Below are 25,050 nucleotides of genomic sequence, written 5' to 3'. Positions count from 1 at the left end.
AGTCTCCACCCAGTACCTGCGTTACCTAGGCAACTGGCACACCTGGAAGAGGTCACATCTGCATCCGCTGAGGTCACATCTGAATTTGATGTGGCCACACCTTTCTCCGCCCATATCCTAGATAAGGCCTAGCCCAGGCCCAGATGCTCTCTCTCTGCTCTTTTCTAGCTCTTTTCTCTCTCTGTCCCAGCTCTCTCTCTTTCCCAGGCCTTTCCCAGCCACGTGGAGTGCCAACCTTGCCTGGTCCCAGCAGGTCTACTGAATAAACCTACCCCTTACCTGAATACCACGTGCGTGGTGCAGTTCTTACTCGGCTACCTCTTTTTAAAAACCTAACAGTCCCCATGCCAGTGTCGCTAAGTGTCTGAAGGCAGGCCCCCCACCTTTCATTCCCCAGCAGAGCGCCGGAGGAATGATTCATCTTCAAGGTTCTTCAGGCCCCGACTACCTGCAGCTGCTCCCAATGGAAACCCACACATTCAGTTCAGGAACTGGGCAGAGGAGGCAGAGACCTTGCTAACAAGCTGAGCCCCCTCCTAACTGAGATTCTGCCATCAACCTTCTAAGTATTTTTTCCTATTGAGACACTCTTAAAACTAAGCCTTCCTTAACAAACTTCCTTACATTTTTCCATTTATTCATTTTAACTTAAAAAAAAAAAACCAACCCTCGATTCTAACCTCACTTGCAAAGACACCCTTCTGCAATTAAAATCTTCATTTGGATGGACAGAACCCAGCTAAATAAAGCGATGCCTTATGCGGCGTGTATTCCATTACTGGCTCCCACTCACCCGGCACACACAGCATTTTGTACGCTTGAGCTCTTTTGTATGGCTGAGTTAAAGACGGAAGGGAAATGGCTGAACTATGAGATTTCCCAGTACATCAGGCATAAGTCATAGGAGGATGGGGTAGGTTCGGGGCTAACCCTAAATTTACAGCTAGCTTGAGAGCCATGCTGAAGAACCCACCAGTGAGGGAAAGGATTTTCTGGGGGGTAAAACTGGGCACCTGCTGGCTCCTCCAATTGCGCATGCTGAGTCTTTGGCAAGAACTCAAAAAAAATGACCAAACTAGGAGGGATGGCTCCTGGGAAATGCCACCTAGTCCAGGGGTCAGAGTTCATCTTCTGCTTCCCAAAGAATAGTGTCAAGACTTTTTAGAGCTCTTGGTTGGGGGGAGGTTTAGAGGAGGCTGTGTACCCCTGGACAATGCTTCCTGCTATAAAGGCTGGTCAAGGCAAGAGGGGTGAATCCTAGAATAGGAAACTTTCAGTTGTTTAAATAGGTCATTGAGTTTGGCCATGAGCTCTGGTCCCATTCAACCAGCTCTGGGCTACCAGAACAGTTGAGGCCACATTTGCCTCGTAGACTAAAGGGGAGTGGGGTGACTGAGTTAGGCTACAGAGCAAGAAAAAGTGTGGTTCTCCAATGTTTTGTGGCTGAAACATGAATGGGCCAGTGAGAAAGTTCTAGACACCTTCTGTTTCCTATCTAACTGTGAATGGATTGATCTAAGGAAATCAGAGCTCCTGCAGGACTGAGAGATCTAAAATGGATAAGCTAGAGGGTGCGAAAGGTGGTTTAGCAAGACCCCTCCCTCCCCAAACAAATGTCTAGATGACTTTTTTTTTTTCTTAACAAAAAGCAATATTTACTTTGCTATTAAGGAACTGCTTGATTAGTACTTACTTGCTCCATTATCTGTAGCCACAAGGGAGCTACCTAGATTATACCTCTACGGGTAGAGGTATAACATACTTCACAACATACTTCAGCAGACCAACAATCCAACTAGGATGAATTAGATGTCTAATGGGGCCAGGGCGCGCGCGCGCGTGTGCGCGCGTGTGCGTGTGTGTTGGTAATGTGGCATAAACTCAGGGTCTTTTTTTTTGGAGGGGGTCCGGTCGTGGGGCCTGAACTCGGGGCCTGGGCGCTGTCCCTCAGCTCTTCAGCTGAAGGCTAGCACTCTACCACTTGAGCCACAACGCCACTTCTGGCTTTTTTCTTTTTGCTTATGTGGTACTGAGGAATGGAACCCAGGGCCTCAGGCATGCAAGGCAAGAACTCTACCACTGAGCCACCTTCCCAGCCCCGAACTCAGGGTCTTTTGCATGTTTTTAGCTTTTGTGGGTTTTTTTTTTTTCCTATTCAAGGTTAGTGCTCTGTTCCTTGAGTCATGGCTCACTTCTGGCTTTTTCACAGTTAAATTGAAGAGTCTCTTGGACTTTTCTGCCAGGGCTGGTGCCAAACCTTAACCTTCAAATACCAGCTTCCTGAGTAGCTAGGATTACAGGCATGAGCCATTAGCACCAGGCTTGTCCAGGGCTTTCTAAGGGGAAGAGCAAGGTGATCAGTGAAGGAGGAAGATATGAGACACCGAACAGAAATGGTCCCGGTAAAGACTTCCTAGAGTAGACTGAAAGAAAAAAAAGTATTGGAATATTTGCTAGGGCTTCAGGAAGAAGATGACTTGGATGTTACTTTTAATGAAGAGTTCATGATTTTAAACTCTAGATAACATTTACAGCTTTCTGCTGCCCTTGTTTATGATTGCAAAGTTAGCTCTGAGTTTTAAGGCTGTCTTCTGCAGTGAATCTACCATAGAGATAATATGAGGAATCACGACGTTGCATCTGATGGAATCAATGTCAATCACCAGTCCATCCCTTCGCCTTGTTAAACAATCATAAGATCGAGAGACTACGAGGGAAAGACAGGCACTTGACAGCTGTATCTCTCCAGCAGCCAACGAACTAAAAACTGATAAACTTTCTCATGTGGAAAGTAATCCTCATGTCTCTCTCTCAGAAGTAGCACTTACTATCTCAACACACAACAGCCCACGGGACCTCCTTAGTTTGTTGGTTTTGGGGGGGGGGGCTTGAACTCAGGGCCTGGGCACTGTCCCTGAGCTTCTTTTGCTCAAGGCTAGTGCTCTACCACTTGAGCCACAGCACTACTTCCAACTTTTTTTTCTTTTTCTTTTCTGTGCTGAGGAATTGAACCCAGGGCTTCATGCAGGGTAGGCAAGCACTTTACCACTAAGCTTTCACAAAAGCACATACAGCCCCTAAAAATGGGTTCCCAACCCCAAGAACCTCCATTGTCCAGGTATCCTGAGTCAAGCAAGCATCTCTCTGCTGGGCTGTGTCCCAGTCACCCCTGCTCTGTGAAAGAATCAAGAAAGGCCTCTTCGTGACTGTCTGGAAGAGGAGGGAGGAAAAGGAGGAGGGAGGAAGGGAAGGAGGAAAGAAGGACAAGTTGTCTGCAGGGAATAAAGGGTAGGAGTTTCGGTTTCATTTATTCATGACCCTCTCCAGGGGCCGTTCCATAGATGACACAACAGCATCCCCCTGTTTAACATGATATTCGAATCTGCCACTTTGTTTTCTTTCTGTCAGCTACAGCTTCCCTCAACCCTGCCCCCCCCCATGAAGAACCTATGCCTAGAGAATTAACAGACAAAAAAAATTTTTTTTAAAAAGGAAGGACAGCTGCCCTCCAGCACAGGCCTCATGTCGGAGTCTGTTTTCTATTCCTGTTTTTGCACATGGAGCAAGGGAGTCACCGACACAGATGACATAAAGAGTGCAGAATGTTCCAGAGTCACAGAGTCACGGTGTGCAGCTTAGCCTGTGAGAAGAAGGTCAGGCTAGGAAGGGCCGGGCCAGGACAGGGCTGGTGGAAGTCGGGAGCTGAACACAACTAACGAAGGTCATTGTCTAAGGACAGGCATGTACTCAGCCCCAAATGGGCTCTTGGGGACCTCTTAATCTAAGTAAGCATTCTTGGTAGAAACTGCCACCTTGCCCAGAAACATGCCCCCCACCCTCCAGTCCTCCTGGTCCTCTCTCCCTCCGGTTTGCAGGCACATTTCCATCTAGTCTTACCCTCTTCTTCCCTCTATCTTTACAGCCAGGGCCCTGGGCAGAGCTCCTAGAGGGTCTCCTGGGTGGTTCGAGTAGTCTTCCCTTCATCTGTTTACCAACTCGTTCACTCAGCAAATATTTGCTGCCCCAGGGTCACAGTGCTACCAAGACAGCCTCAGTCCCCGCGAGGCTTACGCTCTGCAGAGAGACAGGCAAGCAATGAGCCCACAAATACAGAAACACCCTGTGGTGAAAAATGCCACAGAACAAAAGAAAACGCAGGGTGGAGGTGGGGGGTTGGGAGGAGGGCCAGCCGTGAGGCTTTGCAGAGTCAGGTGAGGTTCGATGAGAGCAGGTCCTAAAGGAGAAAATGGCCCTACCAGAACATGACACAAACCTCCCAGGACTTACCCACCTCCACCCGCCCACCATGCGAGCCTCCCTCTCTGGCATCATGTGCAGAGGGGGCGCCAGGAGGAAGAGCCAACAGAGGCCCCAGAAGTGACAGTGAGCACCACATGGCAGCTTCCGCTGGCCAACCACTCACTCACCCATGCCAAGCTGTGCCGGGCCCTCCCCACGCCTGCCTCCTTTGGACTTTACAGCCCCTGGGGAGCTGTGGCTTCTACCCACTCCCATGAGCCTCTGCGGTTGCACGGCCTTATCCTCAGGATTTGGTGAGTCTTGGTGGTTGCCTGAATAAATAATTGGTGTGGGCTCCCACAGACATCTGCTTTTGCACAGGGAAACAAATGCCCTGTATGCTTTGAATAGAAGGCGTTTCCACTGTGCCCCCCTCACACATTGAAAATGGAACTTAAGAGAGTTTAAATTAAATGAGTTATATTTAATTTAAAAGGCTTTAAGGCATAAGATTCCCCCCACCCCACCCTCAATTTTCCTTTATAACAAAATCAAAAGAAAGAAAAGCTCCAGTGGTCAGCATGGCTGGGCTGATATTGACTGCAGGTATGGCCCATCTGAGAATCTCAGGAAAACCAGTATCTTTCTCCCTGTCCTCTCGCTGGGCCTTAGGTGGCAAACTCTGAGGACCTCGGTGTCCACATTTGAGGTTGGAGCTTTGAGGGCAGAATGAAGGAAGATGCAGAATGTACTCATGAAATAATAGGCTGGTTTAGGGAGTCAGCCAGACAGTCACCCCGCTCCAGGACCTTGTGTTTAGGACAAAGGCACATGGGACTCTGTCCCCAACAGCCTAAATTAACCTCTCCCTTCAAAACGGCTGCTTAGATAATACGGCTACAGGAGTGGGCAGCTTTCATAGCTAACACAGTGTGGCACTTAGCTAATGCTGGCTGCACCCCAAGCTCCATGTCCCCCTTACTGCAAGCAGAGCTGAGCCTGATTGCTGGGGGAATTTCTACAGCGTCACGTTCTCGTTAATGGCCTAATCACCTCACATCAGCTCAACTCAGAGACTGTTTCTGCAGGGTGGTGGGCTAAGATGTGTGTGATGAAGTCATGATGCTCCTCTGGTGTGGTCCTTCCTCAGAGCCACAGCCCTAGCAGTCACATGACCACATCCAAATCTCAAAGCTTGCTCCTTGTTTTTCAATGTGAGGGGTAGGGTTTGAATATAAGCTGGCATTAGTCCATTTGTGCTACTATAGCAGTGAATACTTGAGACGTGTACCTTAAAACGATCAGAAGTGTATTGGCTCACAGTTCTAAGAGCTGAGAAGTCTCAGATTGAGGGGATATCTGGCAAAGGCCTCCTTACTACATTCTCTCATGACGGAAGGGTAAAGTTGGGGGTGTCAGAGAGCTGGAGATCAAACTCACAGCTTCAAGTTGCCCTTTACTTTCAGTGCTAGAGACTGAATCCAGGGTGTGTCATGCATGGGTATGCAAGTACTCCACCACTGAGCCACACCCCAGCCACTCCTCCTTTAGTTGTTGTTGCTAGGATTTGAACTCACCACCTCAGTTGGTGCTCTACCACTTGAGCCATACCCCCAGCCCACCTTTTTTGCTGGTTATTATAGAGCTAGAATCTTACAGAATTTTCTCCCTTGGGCTAACTTCAAGCCCTTTAATAGTTAGGATTAACCCATTCATCAGAGTGGAGCCCTCATGATCTAACCACCTCCCATCAGGCCCCACTTCTCAGCGTGGTTCCATTGGATTGAAGCTGCCAACATGTGCTTCTTGTGGATCACATTCAAACTCTAGCACAGGTCCTGGAACCAAGAACACAGGCATGGGGAGGAGTGCCAGGTCAGTGGTGGTTGGCAGGACTGTAAAGCTGAACTCTGTGAAATGCCCATCTTTGTAAGAACTCAGCTCACACTTCTTCAAATGCTTTCTCAGAGGCTGAGGCTGGCTCCTTGGCCTCACTCCCTGACCTTCGGCCACAGTAATCTCTAGACACTGTCTAGACCCTTCACTCGGGCCACCCTACCATGCACCTGCCACCCACACTCTTATTAGGGCTCCTGAACACCACTTCCCATGGCAGCATTTGTATGCTGGCCACAGCATCTGGACCAGGGCCAGTGCAACACCAGGCTGAGCCAACAAGGTTGTGATCTGAATGCACAGATAAGACCAGATCTCTGGTGAGAACAGAGCAGAGCCCAGAGCTGGAAGTTCATGTGCTAGCAGAGCCAAGGCCATGGGTGAACATGACACATCAGCTCAGCAGGATGGGATTCATGGCTTTGTGCAAAGGCCAGTCTTCAGAGAGAACAAGTGGTGGAGAGAAAATCCAAAGAGGAAAGCTGTGCAGCTCCAAAGTGAGATGAGAAACAGGCTGCCATGATGACACCCAGGCTTAAGTTCTGGGAGAATCCCTTCTTTGTACACAAGCATTTTAGCAGAGGATTCTGTGCTTGGCCACCAAAGGATAGCTGATGGATTTGATAATGGGCCAGACACCTACCCTAGCCAATCACTTCTCTCCCTCCTCAAGTGGGAACAGCCCTAAAGACTCCCATACCAGTACTTAGAAGATTCCTTCTCCTTAAACATGATGGTGATGGTGGCTCATGTTTGTAATCCTAGCTACTCAGGAAATGGAGATCTGAGGATCCTGGCTCAAAGCCAGCCAGAGCAGAAACGTCTATGAGATTCTTGTCTCCAATTAAGTACTCCAAAAGCCAGAACTGGAACTTTGGCTCAAGTGGTAGAGCACCAGCATTAAGCAAAAAAAGCTCAGAGACAGTGCCTAAGCCCTGAGTTCAAGCCCCAGGATTGGCAACAAATAAATAAATGAAAACATGATGGAAGAATTTGTCCATCCTCTGCAAGGCCCTCTGCCTCCAAGAATGTCCTTTGCAACCCCATCCCCACCGGCATCTCTGCTCTACACCCTCACAATGGTGTAAGGGGAATACTAGTAGCTGAACTCACTCTGTGCGGTCTTAGCAGCTCATCATACTTGAGTAAACAGGTGTGTTATTAAAGCTCTTTGTGCTTTTTAAAAAGATTAACTTCTAGGTAAGTCGTGGACAGGAACTTCCTATAAAATCCAGTTCATTCTGGATACCAGTGGCTCACATCAGTAATCTTCATTATTTAGGAAGGTAAGATCTGAGGGCAGAAGTTTACAGCCAGCCAGGGAAGAAAGGTCCACAAAATTCCATCTCTAGTTAACCAGCAAAATGCTGGACTGAAGGCATGGCTCAGGTGGTAGAATGTCAGCCATGAGCAAGAAAGCCAAGAAGAGTACAAAGCCTGGAGTTTAAGCCTTGGTACCAACACACACACATACATACATACACACACACACACAGTAATTTATGACTGTACTTATAATACAAGAGCAGTCATTTGAAAGAGCTTAAATTTTATACTCATTTCCATCTAGAATGTATAATGAATCACAGACAATTCTGTTCTAGTTTGCACGGCCTTCCAAGTATTTTAATTCCTAAAAATTACTGAACAGCTAGCTATAACCAATTGGATTAAGATAGATACCTGGCCTAGAGTAGGATTCTACAGGAAGGGCTCTAACCTCACTGTGGCAGTTTGGGGCAAAGGGCTACAACAGCATGTGTTGCTGTATTCTCAGCATTACTCTAAGCAGTAATGAACAGCCACTCCCTCCCCATGCACGGTCAGCTCAAGTCCTGAGCAGACTCAGGAAATCACTGAGCCACCAAGGACACAGCCAGGCCAGGTGGGACCACCCCGGAGCAGAGGGTAGAGAGGGCGGCAGGCCCTGGTAAAGTTGGGGTACTGTGATTTGGAACACCCACAGGACTGATTCAGCACTATGTCCACTCTAGGTGGTGACACTCAGAGAAGCCCTCCAGAGCAGTTAAGTCAAGGGATGTGCCCTTGGAGATCTGAGTCCTGAGGAGGAGCAAGCCTGGGCTGGGAGGACAAACACCCTCCCACCAGTACCTCCTCTCACCAGGGAGCAGGACTGGGCGACGGGAAAGGCACAGACAGGCTACTTCTTCCTTTATTGTTTCATAAATCCACCCAATTTTCTTTAGGCTAAAGTTGAGCACTTAATTTAGTCATTATATCTTTTCTTTGTTAGAAAAGATCATTAACGCGGTTGTTGAATTCCCTCTGCTCGCTTAGATCCATTCCGCTCAGCCAATGGCCCCCTTCTGCAGTTTCCCCCACCCCTCCTTGATCCTCAAGTCCTTGGGATGGCATCACAAACCCCATTTCTCTTTAACCATTTGGCTAAACGTGGTACAGCACTGAGCACACAGCTGGGTGCTCCAAGGAGACCTATTGATCACAGGAATTTAAGATACTAGTGTCTTCAGTCGGCCAGTGCTTCCCTGGGCTTAGAGAATCGCCTAGATAGATATATGAGTTGACTGGAAGTTCTACCATGGATTGCAAAGACATATTCCCACACATCAAGCCAAGCACAAGCCAGTGACGCAAATGGCCACAAGCAAATGTGGGAACAGCAGCCAAACAGAAGACAGCAGAAGAGGAAGAGGACCAACCATGGGCATGTTCTGGAGTTACTGTACTCAACAGTGTCCACCCACAGTCCTCTGCTGTGTTATCTCCAAGCCTTCCTGAGTAGACGGGATACACCAAAAGACTTCAGCAGAACCTAAAGTCTTTCTCTGTAGATTTTTTTCAAGCATGTTTTTAAATTCAAGGCTAGAAAAGGAAATAAAGAAATAGGCTATGAGTGGCAGCTGAGCTCACACGAGCTCCTAATTAGATTGCTTTAGCAATCAAGAAAAGACAGGCCAAGCATGATGCTGCATGCCTGTAATCTCAGCACTTGGGGGCAGCGAGACAGGAAGATCATAAAAGTTTGAGACCAGTCTGGGCTACACACAGAGACTTTTGTCTCAAAATAAGCGTCGCTGGAGTTCTTATTAGTGGCATTTCAGAAGGTAAGTTCTGTTCTTGCCATCCTTAACTTTCCCAACCCTTTGTAAGGACAGTTGGTAGCCACACTCTCTCAGAAGTCAGGACCCTGAAAATTCTAGGCACAAACAGATGACCTTGAATTTGTCTAACATTATGTTTTGCTCTCCTGGTTTTATGCTTTGGGTGAGGGTCTGGTGTGTCTGGCACAGTGATGCTGACCTCTTTGTGAGAAGGATGGCTAGAATGCCTAAGCAGGCAAGCCCCCAGAGACCAGGACAGGGACAGCGGCCAAGTCAGGGGTTCCATCCAATTCCTATACAACCCGCCCCTCAGAATTCTCTCAGCGTCTATGATTCAGGATGCTGGCAAGATTGGAAACTATGATGAGGACACTGCTAGAGGAGAAAGCCAACAGGGATTTCTTCTGTCAGAATGCCTAGAAACTCAAGGCACCTTGCCTAATCCCTACATGGTACCAAAGTATATACAAGAAGAACTGACTTGTTCACTTATCAGACAAGTATGTAAGCATCCCACTGTGCGACAGGACACTGGAACTAGAGGGGGGCTGAGCCTGGCAGCTTCCCATTCCACTGGAAGATCCTTCCTCCCCAGAGCTGCTCTGCCACCCCTGTGCCTAACCAGAAAGGACTCGCACACCAGGTATGGGTGTGGGAGGGGTGCACAAGTATTCTTGATAGGTGCTTCGCAGGGTTCCAAGAGGAGAATCATCAACTATTGCGTTCTGAGTACCAACCACTCTGCCAAGCACCACCATCTAGTAGTTCAGTAGTCCTTGTGACAGGCTGCAAACTAGGTGGTTGTCACCTGCACCGTGACTAACAGTGAAGGCCAGGATGGGCAAATGACCCTCGGCACACAGCCAGCAAGGCAAGAAACAGATCTGAGCTGTCAGGACCTCTGACTTGAGTGTGTCCCTGGAGCTAAGGCAGCAATGAAGGCTCCTTGGGGAATAACACAGGCAGTCATGATGAGATGATGTGGCCCAGTGTTTGGAAAAGCGGAGGATACAGCAATCAACCTGGAAGAGAAAGCAGGGATGCTAAGCATCTGGGTGAGGGGGTGAGCGCTGGATTAGGAGATGAGGAGGAAAAGCGGCCACTTTGTCCCGGAGCCTGGAATGCTGCCACATCAGGAGCCTGTGTTGGAAGCCGTCCTACCATAAACCAAGCAAGCCACAGAGACATGGAGGACGCTGGGCTGGAGAGGGAGGAGGTGAGCTGTAGAGAAGCAGGCCATGCTCAGGAGAACCAGGCCCTTTCTGAGTGGTTGTGTTGGTGCCAGTTCCCTGGGGATGTGGGACATTTTCCTCACAGGGACTGAGGTGGCTGACGGAAGTTCAGTAGGCCAGTTGGCAGGCTCCAAGGTGATCTCAATGGTGGGATGGAAAGGACAGAAAGGGCATGGCTTTCCTTCTTAACTCTTAAACACACACTCTCTCTCTTTTCCTCTTTCCCTCCCTCTTTCCTTCCCTCCCTCCCCCCCCAACCCATATCCCCAGTAACATCTCCTAAAAACAAGCAGTGGCACTTGTGGCTGCCACTTGTGGCGAAATCCTCTGGAAAGGCTTCTGTTTGGTTGCAAGGCCTTTCTGGAACATGGAGGAAGAAGAAAACCCAAGGGTTCCGTGTCTGGTGAATGGTAGCCCCAATTGAGAGCTGGGTTGTTGCCTTCTGCCCCCAAGTTGGGGAGCAAATTCTCTCAGATAGCTCCTGCCTATGCAACACCAGTCTGCCAGCCACACAGACTCTTTCCACCCCTCTGGGCAGTGGATGAGCATCATTGCTGGTCTACTGCAGTAAGAATCTTCTATGTTTTGGCTTTTTGACATAGGCATCTCACTGTGTATCCCTGGTTAGTTTCTCTATCTTCCTGCCTTAGCCTCCCAAGTGCTGGAACTACAGGCATACTCCGCCACACTCAGTAAGGCTACCTTTCATTAGAAGTGAAGAGATGAATTGGATTCCCGGTCTCTCCGTGTTTTCCTGACTCACATGCCTCAGGCACCTGGTTACCTGCAAGAGAGGCAAGGCAAGTGGACGGATGGCGTCCCCATCTAGTACCAAAACTGCCTGACAGCTCTGCTGCAGCTTCTCCTGGGGTGCTCTGCTCAGGGGACAAGGCCCGCATCATCCCACACCATTCGCTTCTGAAGCCAGTGCCTTTTCCTTCCCAGGTGGCTGGTGACAAGGCCAGACCTGGAGCTTTATCACAGGGAGCAGAGCGGCAGCAGCAGAGGGCGGTGGCTCTGACTTGGCAGGACCCACTCACGGGGGCCTATTAGAGTCTGCCTGATTCCAACATGACATGGCCTTCTCTGTGAGTGGAAGGCAGGAGCGATAACCCGAAAGTCACTGTGGATATATCAAGCGGATGACTCGGGGTCTGGCAGACATGGTGGCTGCCAGCTCCCCGGGAAATGGAACATGCAGCCCCATTTGCCATGTGTGGCCTGGTATCCTCATTATGGGGGACGGGGTGGGGGTTAGTTTCCTAGAGGAGCATACATTATTTAGCAGCAGAGGCAAAAAACAGATGAGTAAATTAAGAGGAAGAAAAATAATGGTTTCCCGTGAACTCATAAATGCTCATTTTTCCTGGGTCACAGAACTTTTCAGGCCAATTAAAACGCTGTCAATGATGACATCAAAAATAGGAAAGGGTCATTCGGTCTGCTAAGTGTGGAGACAACAGGCTTACAACAGGAATGAGTGGCCACAGAGGAACAATATTCCCCACAAATAACACAAGACAGTGATGTCCTCTGTTCAAGACCCCTGAACGGAGCACAGGCCCAGCTGTGGGGGTCCCTGCATAGCACAGAGACAGGCGGTGGGAGCTGAGTGCACAGGTGGCAGTACTGGGGATATGGTATCAGGGCTGCCTTGTCACAGGACACCGACAGGCACATTACATCTCCAGAAGCACTGGGGCACAACATGATCCACCTAACCATGTAATAGGAACACCAAAGGGATATCTGTCTGCCATCCATCATCCTGAAAATGTAGATGCACTCTTATGCCTGCAAGTGGCAGGGCTGTGCCCTCCCCCCATTTTACCTGAGAAAGGAAAAGCCACATGTCCTAACACAGAATAAGCAGCAGAGAGCTATGGCCGTGGGCAGGGAACTCAGAGGGTACCAGCGTCCTCCCTGAGCACTACGTTAGCAGTGGAAGCAAAGAAGATCTTTGCGGAAGGGAGACATCTGCCACCTGCCTGGCCCTCAGAGATCTTGCCAGAATCTCAGCTGCTGTGAAAGCCAGCCTAAATCTTGAAATCTACAACAGTGAGTGCTTAGGAATTAACTCTTGACACCACAAAAACAAAGACTAAGGCAGGCAAGTAGGCAGGCAGGCAGGCCTGGGCTGCCCACAAGGCAGGAAGAACATGGTGAGCCCTCAGCCTTCTGAACTATGTTCAAATTCAAAGGGGGTGAGGAGCTTTATTTCATACTTCCTGCCCACAGGCAGAAGAAGGAGAGCTAGTAGAGACATTCAGTGCTAGGGTTCCTCCCCGACAGATGATCAGTACTGTTCCCAGGAAGTCTGGGAAGCACTTTCCTGGAGAGAGTGGGGCGTACTGCCTTGATGCCAGTAAGATATGTAAGAACAATGAAATAGTTCAGAACAGATTCATGTCTGGTCTCAGCAATCCAAGCACTCCTGAGTCCAACGGAGGCAGGAAGAAGACTCGGAGTATGTTGTACAATATGAAGCTGCCTAGGAAGGTAGAGCTGGCGCATCTGCCATACGGATCTGGGGCCCCCGCTGGTTAAAAAAAAATAAGGGCAGAGCGAGGCAGCCAAAGTAAGATCAGTGTTTTCTTAGGCTGAGCTTTTGGGTCTGGTCTGTAAGCCCTCAGGCCTAAGAGGTGAACAGGGAGCCAATGTCAGCAATTGCATTTATTTATTTAGACAAGACACTAAAGTTTAAGTGTATAAAGAATGTGTAAGACCAAGGGAAGGCCAACATCCAGTTTTAGACTCCATCACACTGGGTTAGACAGCACTGAAGACCTATCGGGGGCTTCCACAAGCGCCCACCTGCTGTTACAGGACAGGCCTCTGTGGGGGCTTCCACTGTATCACTTGTGGGTTTCTGAAAATTCTATCAATATTTACTTTACTACTGGTTGAAAACTACTGGGGACTCTAGAAATGTTCCAGATGTGGGAATATCTGTTTAATGAGATCTCCTAGGGACAGTATAAACATGAAATTCACTTGTTTCATACACACAATTTGATAGAATAGTTTTAGTGCACACCTGTGCTCTGACTACAGCCCCTACATTTATCTTAGCCAGAGTACAGAGGAAAGGAGGGAAATAGACTTGCCAGTAAATTGTATCTCAGAATGTATTAACATTCTGGGCCATCTTCCGCTATGCAGCTCTTCATTAAAGAGGCACTCCACCCAGCTCCGTCTCCTTTTATCTACATCTGTACAGTGCAAACTTCTTGACGCTAATTCAGCTGTACTCTTTGTACATACAACAATAATTTAATAAAATTCAACTTGCTGTTAACTGCTTTAAAAATATGCAAGTACACGCGCATTGATCATGTAATCCTAGCTTACCCTCAGGACATTAAGCAATTGGTATAATAACTTTAAAGACAATCAAGCCTTATTTGTGCTTTCCAGGTACTTTAAAATCCTTAATGAATACTTTGGGAAGTACTATTATCAAGAAGAAAATGTACATGGAAACAGTTTAATATTTAGTTTTTGAAAAAAAAGGTGTTTTTTTCTTTTTCTTTTTCACTTAAAGTCTCCAAAAGTTCTGTTGGTTTTGATTCTTCTAAGAAGTCTGAGGAAACTGTTAGAAGACTTTAATATGGTTTGGATAGTGAGTTATAGATATGTTAATAGCTATAGCTCAAAGGAGAAATTACCCAGAAACGATTAGCCTCAAGACTATTTTGGATATTAATAACATATAAGGAGGTAAGCAGCTTGCAGGAGACACTGGCACATCCCCGCCAGAGACAGACTTCCTGTGCAGGAAGCAGCCACCCTCCCTGTCGATCTAGTCTGAAGTTTGAAAGCATCGAGTGATCTCATGACCAATACTGGGTACCGGCTGCTGCTAAATTAAGGACTGAATGATTTAAGAACTCATTAGGTCTCTGTTTTGCTCATAAAAGCATGGTAGAAGAAGAGAAAGGTAAATATGGACATTGGCCCTATGCTAAAAATATGAAAGGAAAAAAAGATAATAAGGCTCAAGAGTATGGGATGAAGAATAGTCAGAGAAAGTTCTGAAGACTAAAAAGTTACATTGGAGAAGGGGTAGATTTGGATGTGAATAGAAGGGGTGGCATGTCGGACAATAAGAAAATGTGGGTATGGGGCAGAGCATAGAATGACCAATTTAAAAAGTAAATTAGTTAGGATACAGACCCCCGGGACAGCATCCTGGCCTAGCAAGCAGATACCTTTACCCCATTTTAGCCCCTTCTAGTTTCAATTAACTTTCCCAGGACCCTGGGGAGAAGGTTTGCAGAAAGGACCTGATTAGAACTTAACAACCAGTCATGAATGGTTGGACTGGACCAATAAAGTGTTATCTTCAAAAACCTAATAGAAGTAACCAATCCAAGCACATCCCAGGGTATGAGAACCCCTAGACTCTCCTTGGAGAGAGAAAGAGACATGGACAGAGACCCACCTAAAGAAGAGAGGATAGATGACTGACCTAGAGAACACACCATGGGCAGAGAGAGCAGCAGTGCCAGGGGCCTTTGAGAGCTAGGTACATCTCTTCTGAGTAAAATTCTTCACACTCATTCTCCATTATCCTAAACTTCACTCGTCCAAAGTCCTGAGATGTAAGTCTGAGGAGGCTTCAGCAATACTGGCAGGGGAGATGCAACACTGATCGGCACTGTCTGCCCTGGGATGCAATGCTAAGCAGGTGTTGCCTGACACAAGCTGCCACCCTAGTGGTCTCTGCTAGCTGCGAAATCAAAAGGCCTGTGTGAGCTTCTGCCCACCCGCTGAGAGCAGCAGCAGCAAATTCTGTTATCAGAAGGTCAGCAAACACTTTCATTAAAGTAAATGTCCTGCTATCTGTGGGTAAACATTTACCGAGACCATCCTCAGTATCCATGTACGAGGCCTATTCACACTGTTTTCATCTCATAATCAACAAACAAAGCTGTCGTGAAAGAGGCATGATCAATAGGGCAGCTTTTCAGGAGACATCTCCTCCTCCTTTGGAGCAGCTGCATTCCTGGGCTTGGGAGACAACAGCTAGAAGGAGGTGGGGGAGGGAGGAACAAAACCACCCAAACCAAAGATCGGGCTTCCTTCCTCCTTTTCCTTTCCTTCCTATTCTTCCCTTCCTTCCCTGAGCAGTATCTGCTCCATCTTGTTGGTACACAAAGTGTTGAGGTGTTAACAGCTAAGGAGGCCCTTGGTGATATTAACTTACCTTCCATTTACCTCCAGCGAAATCCCACCTTAATTGGCTCAATTCTTAATTGAAATGTGATTCACCACAGTGGGCCAATGAACCCCCACAGTAAGAAGACTAAGCCGGACCTGTAGGTTTGCCTGTTGGCTTTGCTATTAAATATTCAACCATGTATCTGTTGGACTTAAAAGTGACCCTTTTCCCTTTGTCTGGATAGGAGTATAAAAGATTAGGCACTTCCCACATGGGAAATACTGCTCTCACCAGCATGTCTTCCACTACTCTTTTTCAAAGCAACATTAAGGTGTGTCCTTCATGGATTTAGACAGGAGAGATAGTGTTTCTATTTAATCATCTGCTCGAGACAAAAGAATGCATGCCACACTAACTTTCAGCAAGAAAAGTGTGCATTAAATTACTTCTGAAGCTCCCCGAAGAGTAAGCCTTACAGGTTTGGGATTGCATGACAATTAAGTAATAATGAAAGGGAACTCATGTCGTTTGATCAAATAATGCATTAATCCTTCTATACACTGTGTACCATTATACACTCTCTGGGAAATGTTGACTTTTGCGGGTAATTTTTATTTCTCATTCCACAGGACAGGACACAGGTAGAAGAGAAAGGAGCTGGGCAGGCATCGGGTAAGACAATGGGAAGAAGGATGCCTGGGAAGTCTCTGATAAGAATTCCTTCTCATCCAGCAGAGAGAAAACCCCAGGTGGATTTAATGAAAGGGTAGAGTCATTGCATACGGATCAACTTACACAGAGCATTTTCTGCAGAACGATTTTCATCTCCCAGGAACCCCAAACTCATGGAGCCTGCTACCTGGAGCAGGACTAGGTTGGAGTTTAAGAATCTTCTTCCAGTTGCTGCTTAAGACCGGGTTCACTAAGCAATTAGCAGTACATCCAGACCCTCCAGGGAGGCCATGGAGAACAAGTTTTTCAAGCCCTTCAGAAGCGTTTATATATACCTAACATGCCATTAATCATTCTTATCTGTTCATTAAAGCAGTCTCCCTTAGGACCTCTGCCAGTTCTTCCTCTGCCTGGTTCTTTTTATCTACATACCTGAAAAGGGGTTCCACTTCCTTTGAAACGTCTTTTCTCATTGAGTTCATATAGGGTGTAGCCTACCAATACATGTGAATTTTCAGAGTTTTATTAAGTAGACAGACCCTTCTCTTGAAAGTCTGCGTGGAAGGCTAACCAAGTAAAGCTTGGTTTTGGACTGTATTAGGAAATAGGACGCCAGAGTCTCCTGTCTGTATCAATCCATGTTGCTTCCCCTATCCCCCCACAACAGGAAGTGTACATTTAATTCACTTGGTGGTCTAATTGGTCTAAAGATAGAAGAGAAACCAGATACTGTATCGTCAAAAAGCAGTCAGTTCGAAGTGTCATGTCAGTGGTTATTTGACCATACCTGTGCCTGAGATTCTCCCACGACCACATTCAGGCCTTGGCTGGTTCCTGGGTCCATCCATCCCAGCACAGCTAGCAGGGAGGCCCCAAGCAGTGTGAGATGCAGCCAAAGGCTTCCTGGTTGCATTTTGTTGAGTCTGTCAAGAAAATGACAAATGCTCTCAGCATAAAGCATTGCAAAGTACACACGGAGTCCATGAGTTAATGCCTACATTCCCGAATCTCAGAACTTGAAACTCAAGTTCAAATCTCAGCACCAACCCTGCTGCTCTAATTTGGAGAAGTTACATAACTTCGAAGCCTTACTTTACTCATCTCCAAAATGGGGACAATAGTATGTGCCTCTCACAGAGGGTCACTGTAAGAACCGACGGAGGTACTGTCCGGCATACAGGAAGAATGCTGCAAAGGCTAGCTCTGAGGTAGCATCCCACTGGAAATGCTACCCGCCATGACTGTATCTACAAGGACAAACCCAGAGGTGGGTCACCTCTATTGGGCATGTCCATGACTCACTCTCTTGAGACAGCATTTGGGGTATAGTGTACCCAATGAAGGGTCAAGAAATAACCATGAAGAATTATTTTAAAGGTACAACTTGCTGGTGGCTTACCTCACCAAAATTTTCAAGATGGTAAGGCTTCAATTGACAGCCTAAGGAAGGTCTACTATTTGAGGTTTGTGACCCAGTGGTTTTTGTAGTAAAATACTACAGTCCCATGACAACAGAATTCCAATAACCATTAGGGTGTGTCCTGAGGTTCACCTGAAAATATCATTGTCTAAAGTCTTAGAAGGAGAAAACAACAACAACAACAAAACGAGCAATTTAAAGTAATCAAAGAATTCCATGCATGGAAAACGAAGGATCGGTGCGACAGATGTTTAAGTACTAATCACTCGTTCAGCACTGTGCGGAGGGAATAAAGACATACAAGAATCCATGCATCTAGTTACCTGTACTTTTTTGGGGGGAGGGGGAAGCGTGGTTACTGGGGTTTGAACTCAGGTCCTCACACTTGCTAGGCAGGCACATTCATGTTGAGCTATTCTCCAGCCCTTTCTTGTGCTGATCATTTTTGAAATAGGAGCTTACTTCCTACCCAGGCACATACCTAGAAACCTGGACCATGAGCCACCTATTTTAGGACTCCCAGTGTAGTTTGGATGACAAATGCATGCCACTACATCCAGCTCTCTTATAAGAAGGGGGTCTCACAAACTTTTCTGCCTGGGCTAGTTTCTAATTGTAATCTTCCTCTCCTCCTATCTCAGTGCCTTAAGTAGCTAGGATTATAGGCATAGAATCCTAGGAAACTTTTTGTTTGTTTTTAAATAAAAGCTTTCCACTATGAGCCTATTCCAATTATAGTTTCAGCATCTCTGCCTATGAGACAGAGCAACACAGAACTCATCCTGTGGTATGTACAACTCTTGCTCTAGGAAACTTCAGGGGTTATTGACTTCTGCCTATACCACACAATTCAGTGTTTAATTACATGTGGTCCCTACTGCATCCTGCTTGTGGTAGTGAGATGAAAACACTCAGAGCTTCTTGGAGGCTCACACCCTCCATGTCCTGGTCTTAGCTGGGCCAGGAGAAACAATGGGATCCTGTAGCTTGAAGGATCCATTCCCTGCTGGTTGACTTCCCAAGTCAACCAATGACCAAGACCCTAGGCAAGGAGCAGAGTCTGTCACTAGTGTTGCAGTCAGGGTTATCAAACAAATCCAAATCCACTCTACCACATTCCAGGTTTGGGGTTATTTTTCTTTTCTTTTTCTTTCCTTTTTCTTTTTTTGGCTGCTTTCCACACCCAAATAGAGCTGCCTCTCTACATTTGCTTTATGTCTCCTGCTTGACACAAAAAAATGCCCACAGGGAGAAGGTGGCAGATTAAAACTGTGGGCATAACACGTTGGCCTATATAAAGGCGAGGTTAGAAGGGATGGCTATCTTTTAAGAGGAGATGTCTCTTTGTTTTTAAAAGAGTCCAGAGGCTGCTGCTCCTACATCTATTTCTTCAGTCATTTATCTTTGACATGTGGCAGAGCAAAGCAGTCCAGGTGGCCAGTAGATAGAATCTGAAGGTCACAGTCTCAGCATTTGCTCTTCATTGGGAACAAAGCAGAGTTCTGCATTCTACTGTGGCTTGGGCTGCTATCAGACAGAGGCCTGTGGTATGAGTGGATCCAAGGCTCTCACTAGGGTGGGTGAATGCTTACAGGACTAAGGAGGAGGAGGGAAACAAACAACAACAACAACTAAAAACCAAACTCACATTCAGGACTAAAAGAGGATGAAGTTACATTCATATTACAACTGGTTTTTCTAAAAACAAACAAACAAACAAACACCTTAATACTTCCCATAGAGTATCCCCTTCCAGAGACTACCGAAAATGGCTATTGGATGTTTTTGCAATTTTGAAAGGGGAAAAAGAGAAGGCAGTCCTGGGGCCTCAATTCATGGCCTGGGCACTGATCCTGAGCTTTTTTGCTCGTGGTTGTTTTGCTCACATGAGACATAGCTCCACTGCTGGCTTTTTGGTGGTTAATTGGAGCTAAAGAGTGTCTCAGACTTTTCTGCCAGGGCTAGTGTTGAACCAGCATCCTCAAATCTCAGCCTCCAGAGTAGCTATGATTATAAGCATGTGCCACCCACCAGCACCTTAAAAAGCCAGCCATAATAACTCAAGCTAGAACTGGAAAGACATTGCTTCTTACTCATTTATGAACTTTTCCTAGTCACTCATCAAATTTTTGCTTGTGGAGCAAGCACACATATTAAAGATCTGCTCTTCTCCTTTTCTAGGTCTCCTAGCCCAAAGATGAGATTTATTCTAGTCATGTACAGGTGCCAACTCCTGCAGTTACGAAAAATACAAGCCACAACATCTAGTTATTTTGATTCCAACCTGCCTTGTAATCTGAGACCAATTTTGTGTGGTTTTATTATTAATGGATATTATCAAATAATAAAATCCACTCATTTTCGTTTAAATTTTTGGCAAGTACCAAATTGCTTAATTCCAGAACGTAGACTGGTTTCCTTTTTCTCCGATTCTTTTCTTTACCAGTACTAGAATTTGGGGCCTTGTGGTTACTTGAGTTGCACCCTCAGTCCACAGCTTTCAGAAACCAGGAACTTCAGCCATGCTACACTTGGAGCCACACTAGTTTTATCTGGTTTGCACTGAGGTTCCCCTTCAAGATTTTACTTCAGAGCTGGGCATCAGTGGTTCACTCCTGTAAGCCTAGCTATTCAAGTGGCTGAGATGTGAGGATAGCCATTTGAAGCCAGCCCTGGCAGGAAAGTTCTTGAGACTCTTATCTCCAATTAACCAGCAAAAGAAAAAAAAATCTGAAAGTGGACCTGCGGCTTAAGTGCTAGGGCAGTAGCCTTGAGTGAAAAAGAGACGGTGGCTAGGCACGTGTGCGTGTGCATGCATGCACACACGCACACGCACACACGCACGCACGCACACACACACACACACACAGATACAATATTTTATTTAAGGACAGGAAAGCCCATGAACCAGGCCAGCCTCTGAAATCTTCCCAGGCAGCAGTTTCTTTGTAAAATTTAACTCAGTTTGACCACTATCAGCTCTGATTTCACTTGCACAATAGATGTGTCTTAGGTGTCATTTTTTCACTTATGATGATTGACAACCCACTAGATTTATGCCAGCAACAGCCCCGAAATTTACAACTCAAGTTTTATGACAGTTTGGTTCATGAAAAAAAAAGAATTGATATTGGCTCTAAATCAATTTTGATGAGCTGTCTAACAACTAAATAGATACTACCGATTTGGCTAACACCTACATAGAAATTATTATATGTCAGGCACCATTCTCAATGCTTTACAGGTACTAAGTTGTAATCTTCACTTTTCTATTCCATGAAGAGGGTAATGATTATCCCTACTCCATCTCCTGTCAGATGATGGAGGTGACAGGGTTTTGGAGGGGTTAAGCACTCTGCCGTGGTCACATGGTAAGTAGCAAAAGTTGAGACTGTCCCAGCCCAATGCCACAAGGACCACAGTCTATGCTGTTAGCCCTATCGAGGCTGCCTCTCTCCCTCAGTGATGCTTTAGCTTGACAAACAGTTCTTTTTAGGATATTTATATAGAGCAAGATGGAGGCCTGACCCTGAGTGTCTTCTTTCCTCTGAAAGCCACTGAGAACCCTCCTCCTTTAGTCTTCCTGACTCTTGACCCAGGCTAACGTTGGATTCATGACAACAAAGTCAGACTTACTTTCCTGCCCCCTATCCCAAGGCAGGTACCACTTGGTATCTCCTCAGCCCTTATATTTACTGCTCCTCTATTTACAGGCCAAGAAAAAGAATGCACCAAAAAAAAAAAAGAAAAAGAAATCATGAGAAATTACACTCAATTTCCAGCAGCAAGGATGCCCCCAGCATTGGGGAAGTCAATGTATTGTTAAATTAATTACTCCTCAAACTCAAACAGCCCTATAGGCTTTCAGAGAGAGGAAAATACATGAACTCCCCATTACAGAGCTGGGACTGTGCCATCTGGGAGGTCACAGCACAACTTCTGTCTTTCAACCTGGAGCTCTTTTTGTGATTTGTTTTTAAGGATTATCAATTTCATTCAATTCTGCGAAGTCATAAGCATTGGTTATCAATTTAGAGTGGTCCTCATAGAAAGAGTGGGAATTTTCCCCCCAAGCAATTCATGAAGAATAATCACTTGATAGTTAAGACATCTTGTTTTGCCTGGTGCTGGTGCCTCTAATCCTTGCTACTTAGAGAGACTGAGCTCTAGAGGATTGAGTTTTGAAGCCAGCCCAGACAGAAAAGTTGGCAAGATTCCATTTTCCCATTTGGCAAAATGCTAGATCAGAGGTGTGTCAAGAGAAGGGGAAAAAAAAGGCCCTGCAAGAACACAAGGCCTTGAGTTTAATCCTCCAGTAGGCGCACACTCACACAAAAAGATACCTTGTTTTGAAAGAGGTACCTCTGAGCACTGAGACTGAACTTTTCCCCAAGGCTGAGAGAATTGCTTGCTGCGTGTACAGTGTAGCAGAGGCCAGAAGGCTGAGGGATTCACCTTAGTTTTGAGGCCAAACCAGCGGCCCGGCAGCCTCAGCAACCCATCTCTTGGGCAACTGTTTTCTTGAGTTACTGCAAATTTACATGTAGAGTTTATGTTTGCATCCTCTTTCTAGATAGATAGATTTTGCTATTGTGAGTCATGAAAGAGTGCCACCAGCTCAATCACTCTCTCCTTGTGCAAACTCCAGCATTTTCTAGTATTGTTAAGATAAGCTGATTATTCGTGCTATTGTGTTTTTGTATTTAAAATTACAGATGTATAACAAATCAGTGTTGTAACATTCCAAATACTGACTTGCTTTTTGAAGAAAGTTGAAAAGGCATAAAATAAGAACACATATTACCAGGGGGGAGGTGGGGAGAAGCGGAGAATGGGCATTAATCTGAAAATTCTAAACTCTGCCCCACTCAAAGAACACATCACTCAAGCTGGGTTTTTTTGTTGTTGTTTTTAACAGGCTCAGAGGCCAGAGAGAAGCACTGATTTTACACTGGCCTTGGGCTTACAATGATTCTTATCTACCCTAGAAATCATCTCTGTTGGGAGGAGTGACAACACTAACCCTCTTGAGTTTGGGGACATTGTGCACCAGTCCTCTCTGGGCCTCTTTGCAGAACACAGGAACATTTACCAGACCAGTCATTATAGATTAGCTACACACAAATGGCTTCTCTGTAATCAACAAGACCAGAAATTACAAGGCTGATTTGATACAACCAAGCAATACCACCCAGCCTCTCAAAGAGAACAGTTAAGATTTGTGAGCCCGCACCATCTGAATTCCCAATCTTTCAAACTGAAAACCAACCTGCTCTAGCAATCACCTGGAGTGGGCTGCATTTTACATGTGACAGGTTAACAATCAACAAACAGAAATCAGCTGGAGAACATCAGAGCCCTGCAGTGCTCTTCCAAATCCCTGCCCAGTTCTAAAAGGGGGAGGGGAGGGGAGAGGTGTGCATATAAACTCTAGGCTCATTTTTGCTGGAAAACTTAGAACCTTAGTTTTTATTCATGAGTATTTCTTGAGGAAAGGGGAGGGTTTCAAATTTACCAAGATAGTCTCTAAAATATCAATACAAAGAAAAATAGACATGGAAATATATCAGACAAACTTTGTAGCAAACCATAATAAAGCCAAAATTGTATTTTCTATTAATCACTCTGTATTTTCCAACATTGGATAAACCAGATGTTGAAATTATTCTATGCACAACACATGAGTGCATGACATTCCTATTTACCATGAAGTCTAACGTGCACGCAAACGGCTTCCAAATAACCCTGGCCCTTCTGACCATCAGTTAATACCTCTTAAGTATCACATTCTCTTGAATGTAATTCTGTTTTGACATTCCATATGCCGTTTGGTGCCTTAAGAGACAGAGAATGTAAGGAAAGATATGCTCTTGAAATACCTCTTTAATAGCATTAAGTCAGGAAGCACCTGACTGACCACACATAAGCAACACAGAAGGCTGACTTTGCAGAATAATACCCTGAAAGACAAGACAGGCAGAAGGTAGATTTGTGAATTCTGACTGTGAATTCAATGCCTGTCTCGGAACATTGCGTTAGGGCAAACAACAGATCACAACATGAGGTCACTTAAAAAAAAAAAAAGTCCTTTAGTACTTAGCAGGAAAAGCAGCATAGCAGCTGGCAGCCCAGTCTCCCCTTCTTTCACCCACCTGCGAAGAACAGCCACAGGGATCAAAGTACCCCCAGGACCCAGGAAAATAAGCCACTTTCTGGAAGAAAAGGAGCCTTCTTGGAATTAGCAAAAATAAAAATAATAAAAAAAATTGAGGGTAATCATAAAAGTCTAGGGAAAAAAACTAAAAACGACTGGGACAACAAATTTGATTTTAATACGTCCAATTGACTTTTAAAAAAATATGCATGACCTTTGACTTGAGTCATGCAAGTCTTTTTGGGAGAAAGCAGTGTCTGGTTTTCCCGAAATGGGCGAGGTGGAGGGGCGGGGTGGGGGATGGGGGAAGACAGCCAACAGCTGAAGCCGGCAGAGGTGGTCTGATGGTACCGCAATGCCTCACGCAAGGCTTGGGCCAGGATGCTGCCCCGTGCCCTGCAGGGCACCCGACTCCAGGACTGACGGGGCGGTGCTGGGCCTCCCTGCCACCACCAGAGCCCACCCCTGGGGGTCAGAAGGGCAGAGACTGGCGTTCCCCCGGGCGCTCAGGGCAGACGCTGTTCAAAAGGACCTCGGGCTTCTGCAAAGATCCGTGGTGGGGGGGAAAGGGAACTTTGGGTTCTAGAAAAGTCGACTCGTCTCTCCCAGTTCTCCTTTTTCCCTTACCCACTGGAAATCAGGGGCGCACCAGTCTCCGCAGGTTACCTTATCACCTCCGATTGAGCGCCCCCCCCCCAGCCCCGCACTGACTGAGGTGGGAACCGACCGAGGGGCCTCGGGCGCTGGGTTCACCCGGCTCGGAAACCTCGGCGGAAGCGACACCTAGAGGGGACGGGGAGGTATGCCGCGACGGGATGGGAACGGGGGGTGGGGGGGAGTCCGCCAACTCTGGTTCCCCGACGGGGAGACCTAGCAGGCCCCCAACTCCCCGGGAACTTCCGAGGAGGCCGCCGGATGCTGCGCGAGTCCGGGGCGCGGGTGAGAGCGCGCTGGGGCTTTTCCGGCTGGTGGCTGCCCGGGCCGGAGTGGCAGGGCCGCGAGTCCTCAGGTGGCCGGGGCTCGGGCGAGCGCGCGTGGAGACCCTCTCCGACCCCCCCCCCGCACCCCGGCTCCTGTCACGTCGCGGGGGTCCCCAAACTCCGGGCGACACGCGGCGGCGGAGGAGCGCTCCGCCTCCGTGCCCCAGGTCCCCCAGAAACTTGGGAAGGGGGCGCACGCACAGTTCCATC

The 25,050-nt window shown here is 46.8% G+C and overlaps 1 protein-coding gene across 1 annotated transcript in view; it reads right to left on the bottom strand.

Annotated features, from left to right (window-relative positions):
- The window catches only part of Fstl4 (follistatin-like 4), a 309,447-nt gene extending 285,541 nt beyond the window's left edge, over nt 1-23,906 (bottom strand). The window contains exons 1-2 of the mRNA XM_013030921.1: nt 23,859-23,906; nt 17,074-17,209 (exon numbers count right to left, since the gene is read on the bottom strand). Of these exons, the coding sequence (XP_012886375.1) occupies nt 17,074-17,199 (126 nt within the window). The 5' untranslated portion in view covers nt 17,200-17,209; nt 23,859-23,906. The remainder of the gene's footprint in view (nt 1-17,073; nt 17,210-23,858) is intronic.
- Nucleotides 23,907-25,050: the final 1,144 nt, after the last annotated feature.

The sequence above is a fragment of the Dipodomys ordii genome, unplaced genomic scaffold (assembly GCF_000151885.1).
Source record: "Dipodomys ordii isolate 6190 unplaced genomic scaffold, Dord_2.0 Scaffold135, whole genome shotgun sequence".
In the NCBI taxonomy this organism is placed as follows: domain Eukaryota; kingdom Metazoa; phylum Chordata; class Mammalia; order Rodentia; family Heteromyidae; genus Dipodomys; species Dipodomys ordii.
The sequence above is the reverse complement of the archived record's forward strand: the minus strand, read 5'-3'. Positions and strand labels throughout refer to the sequence as shown.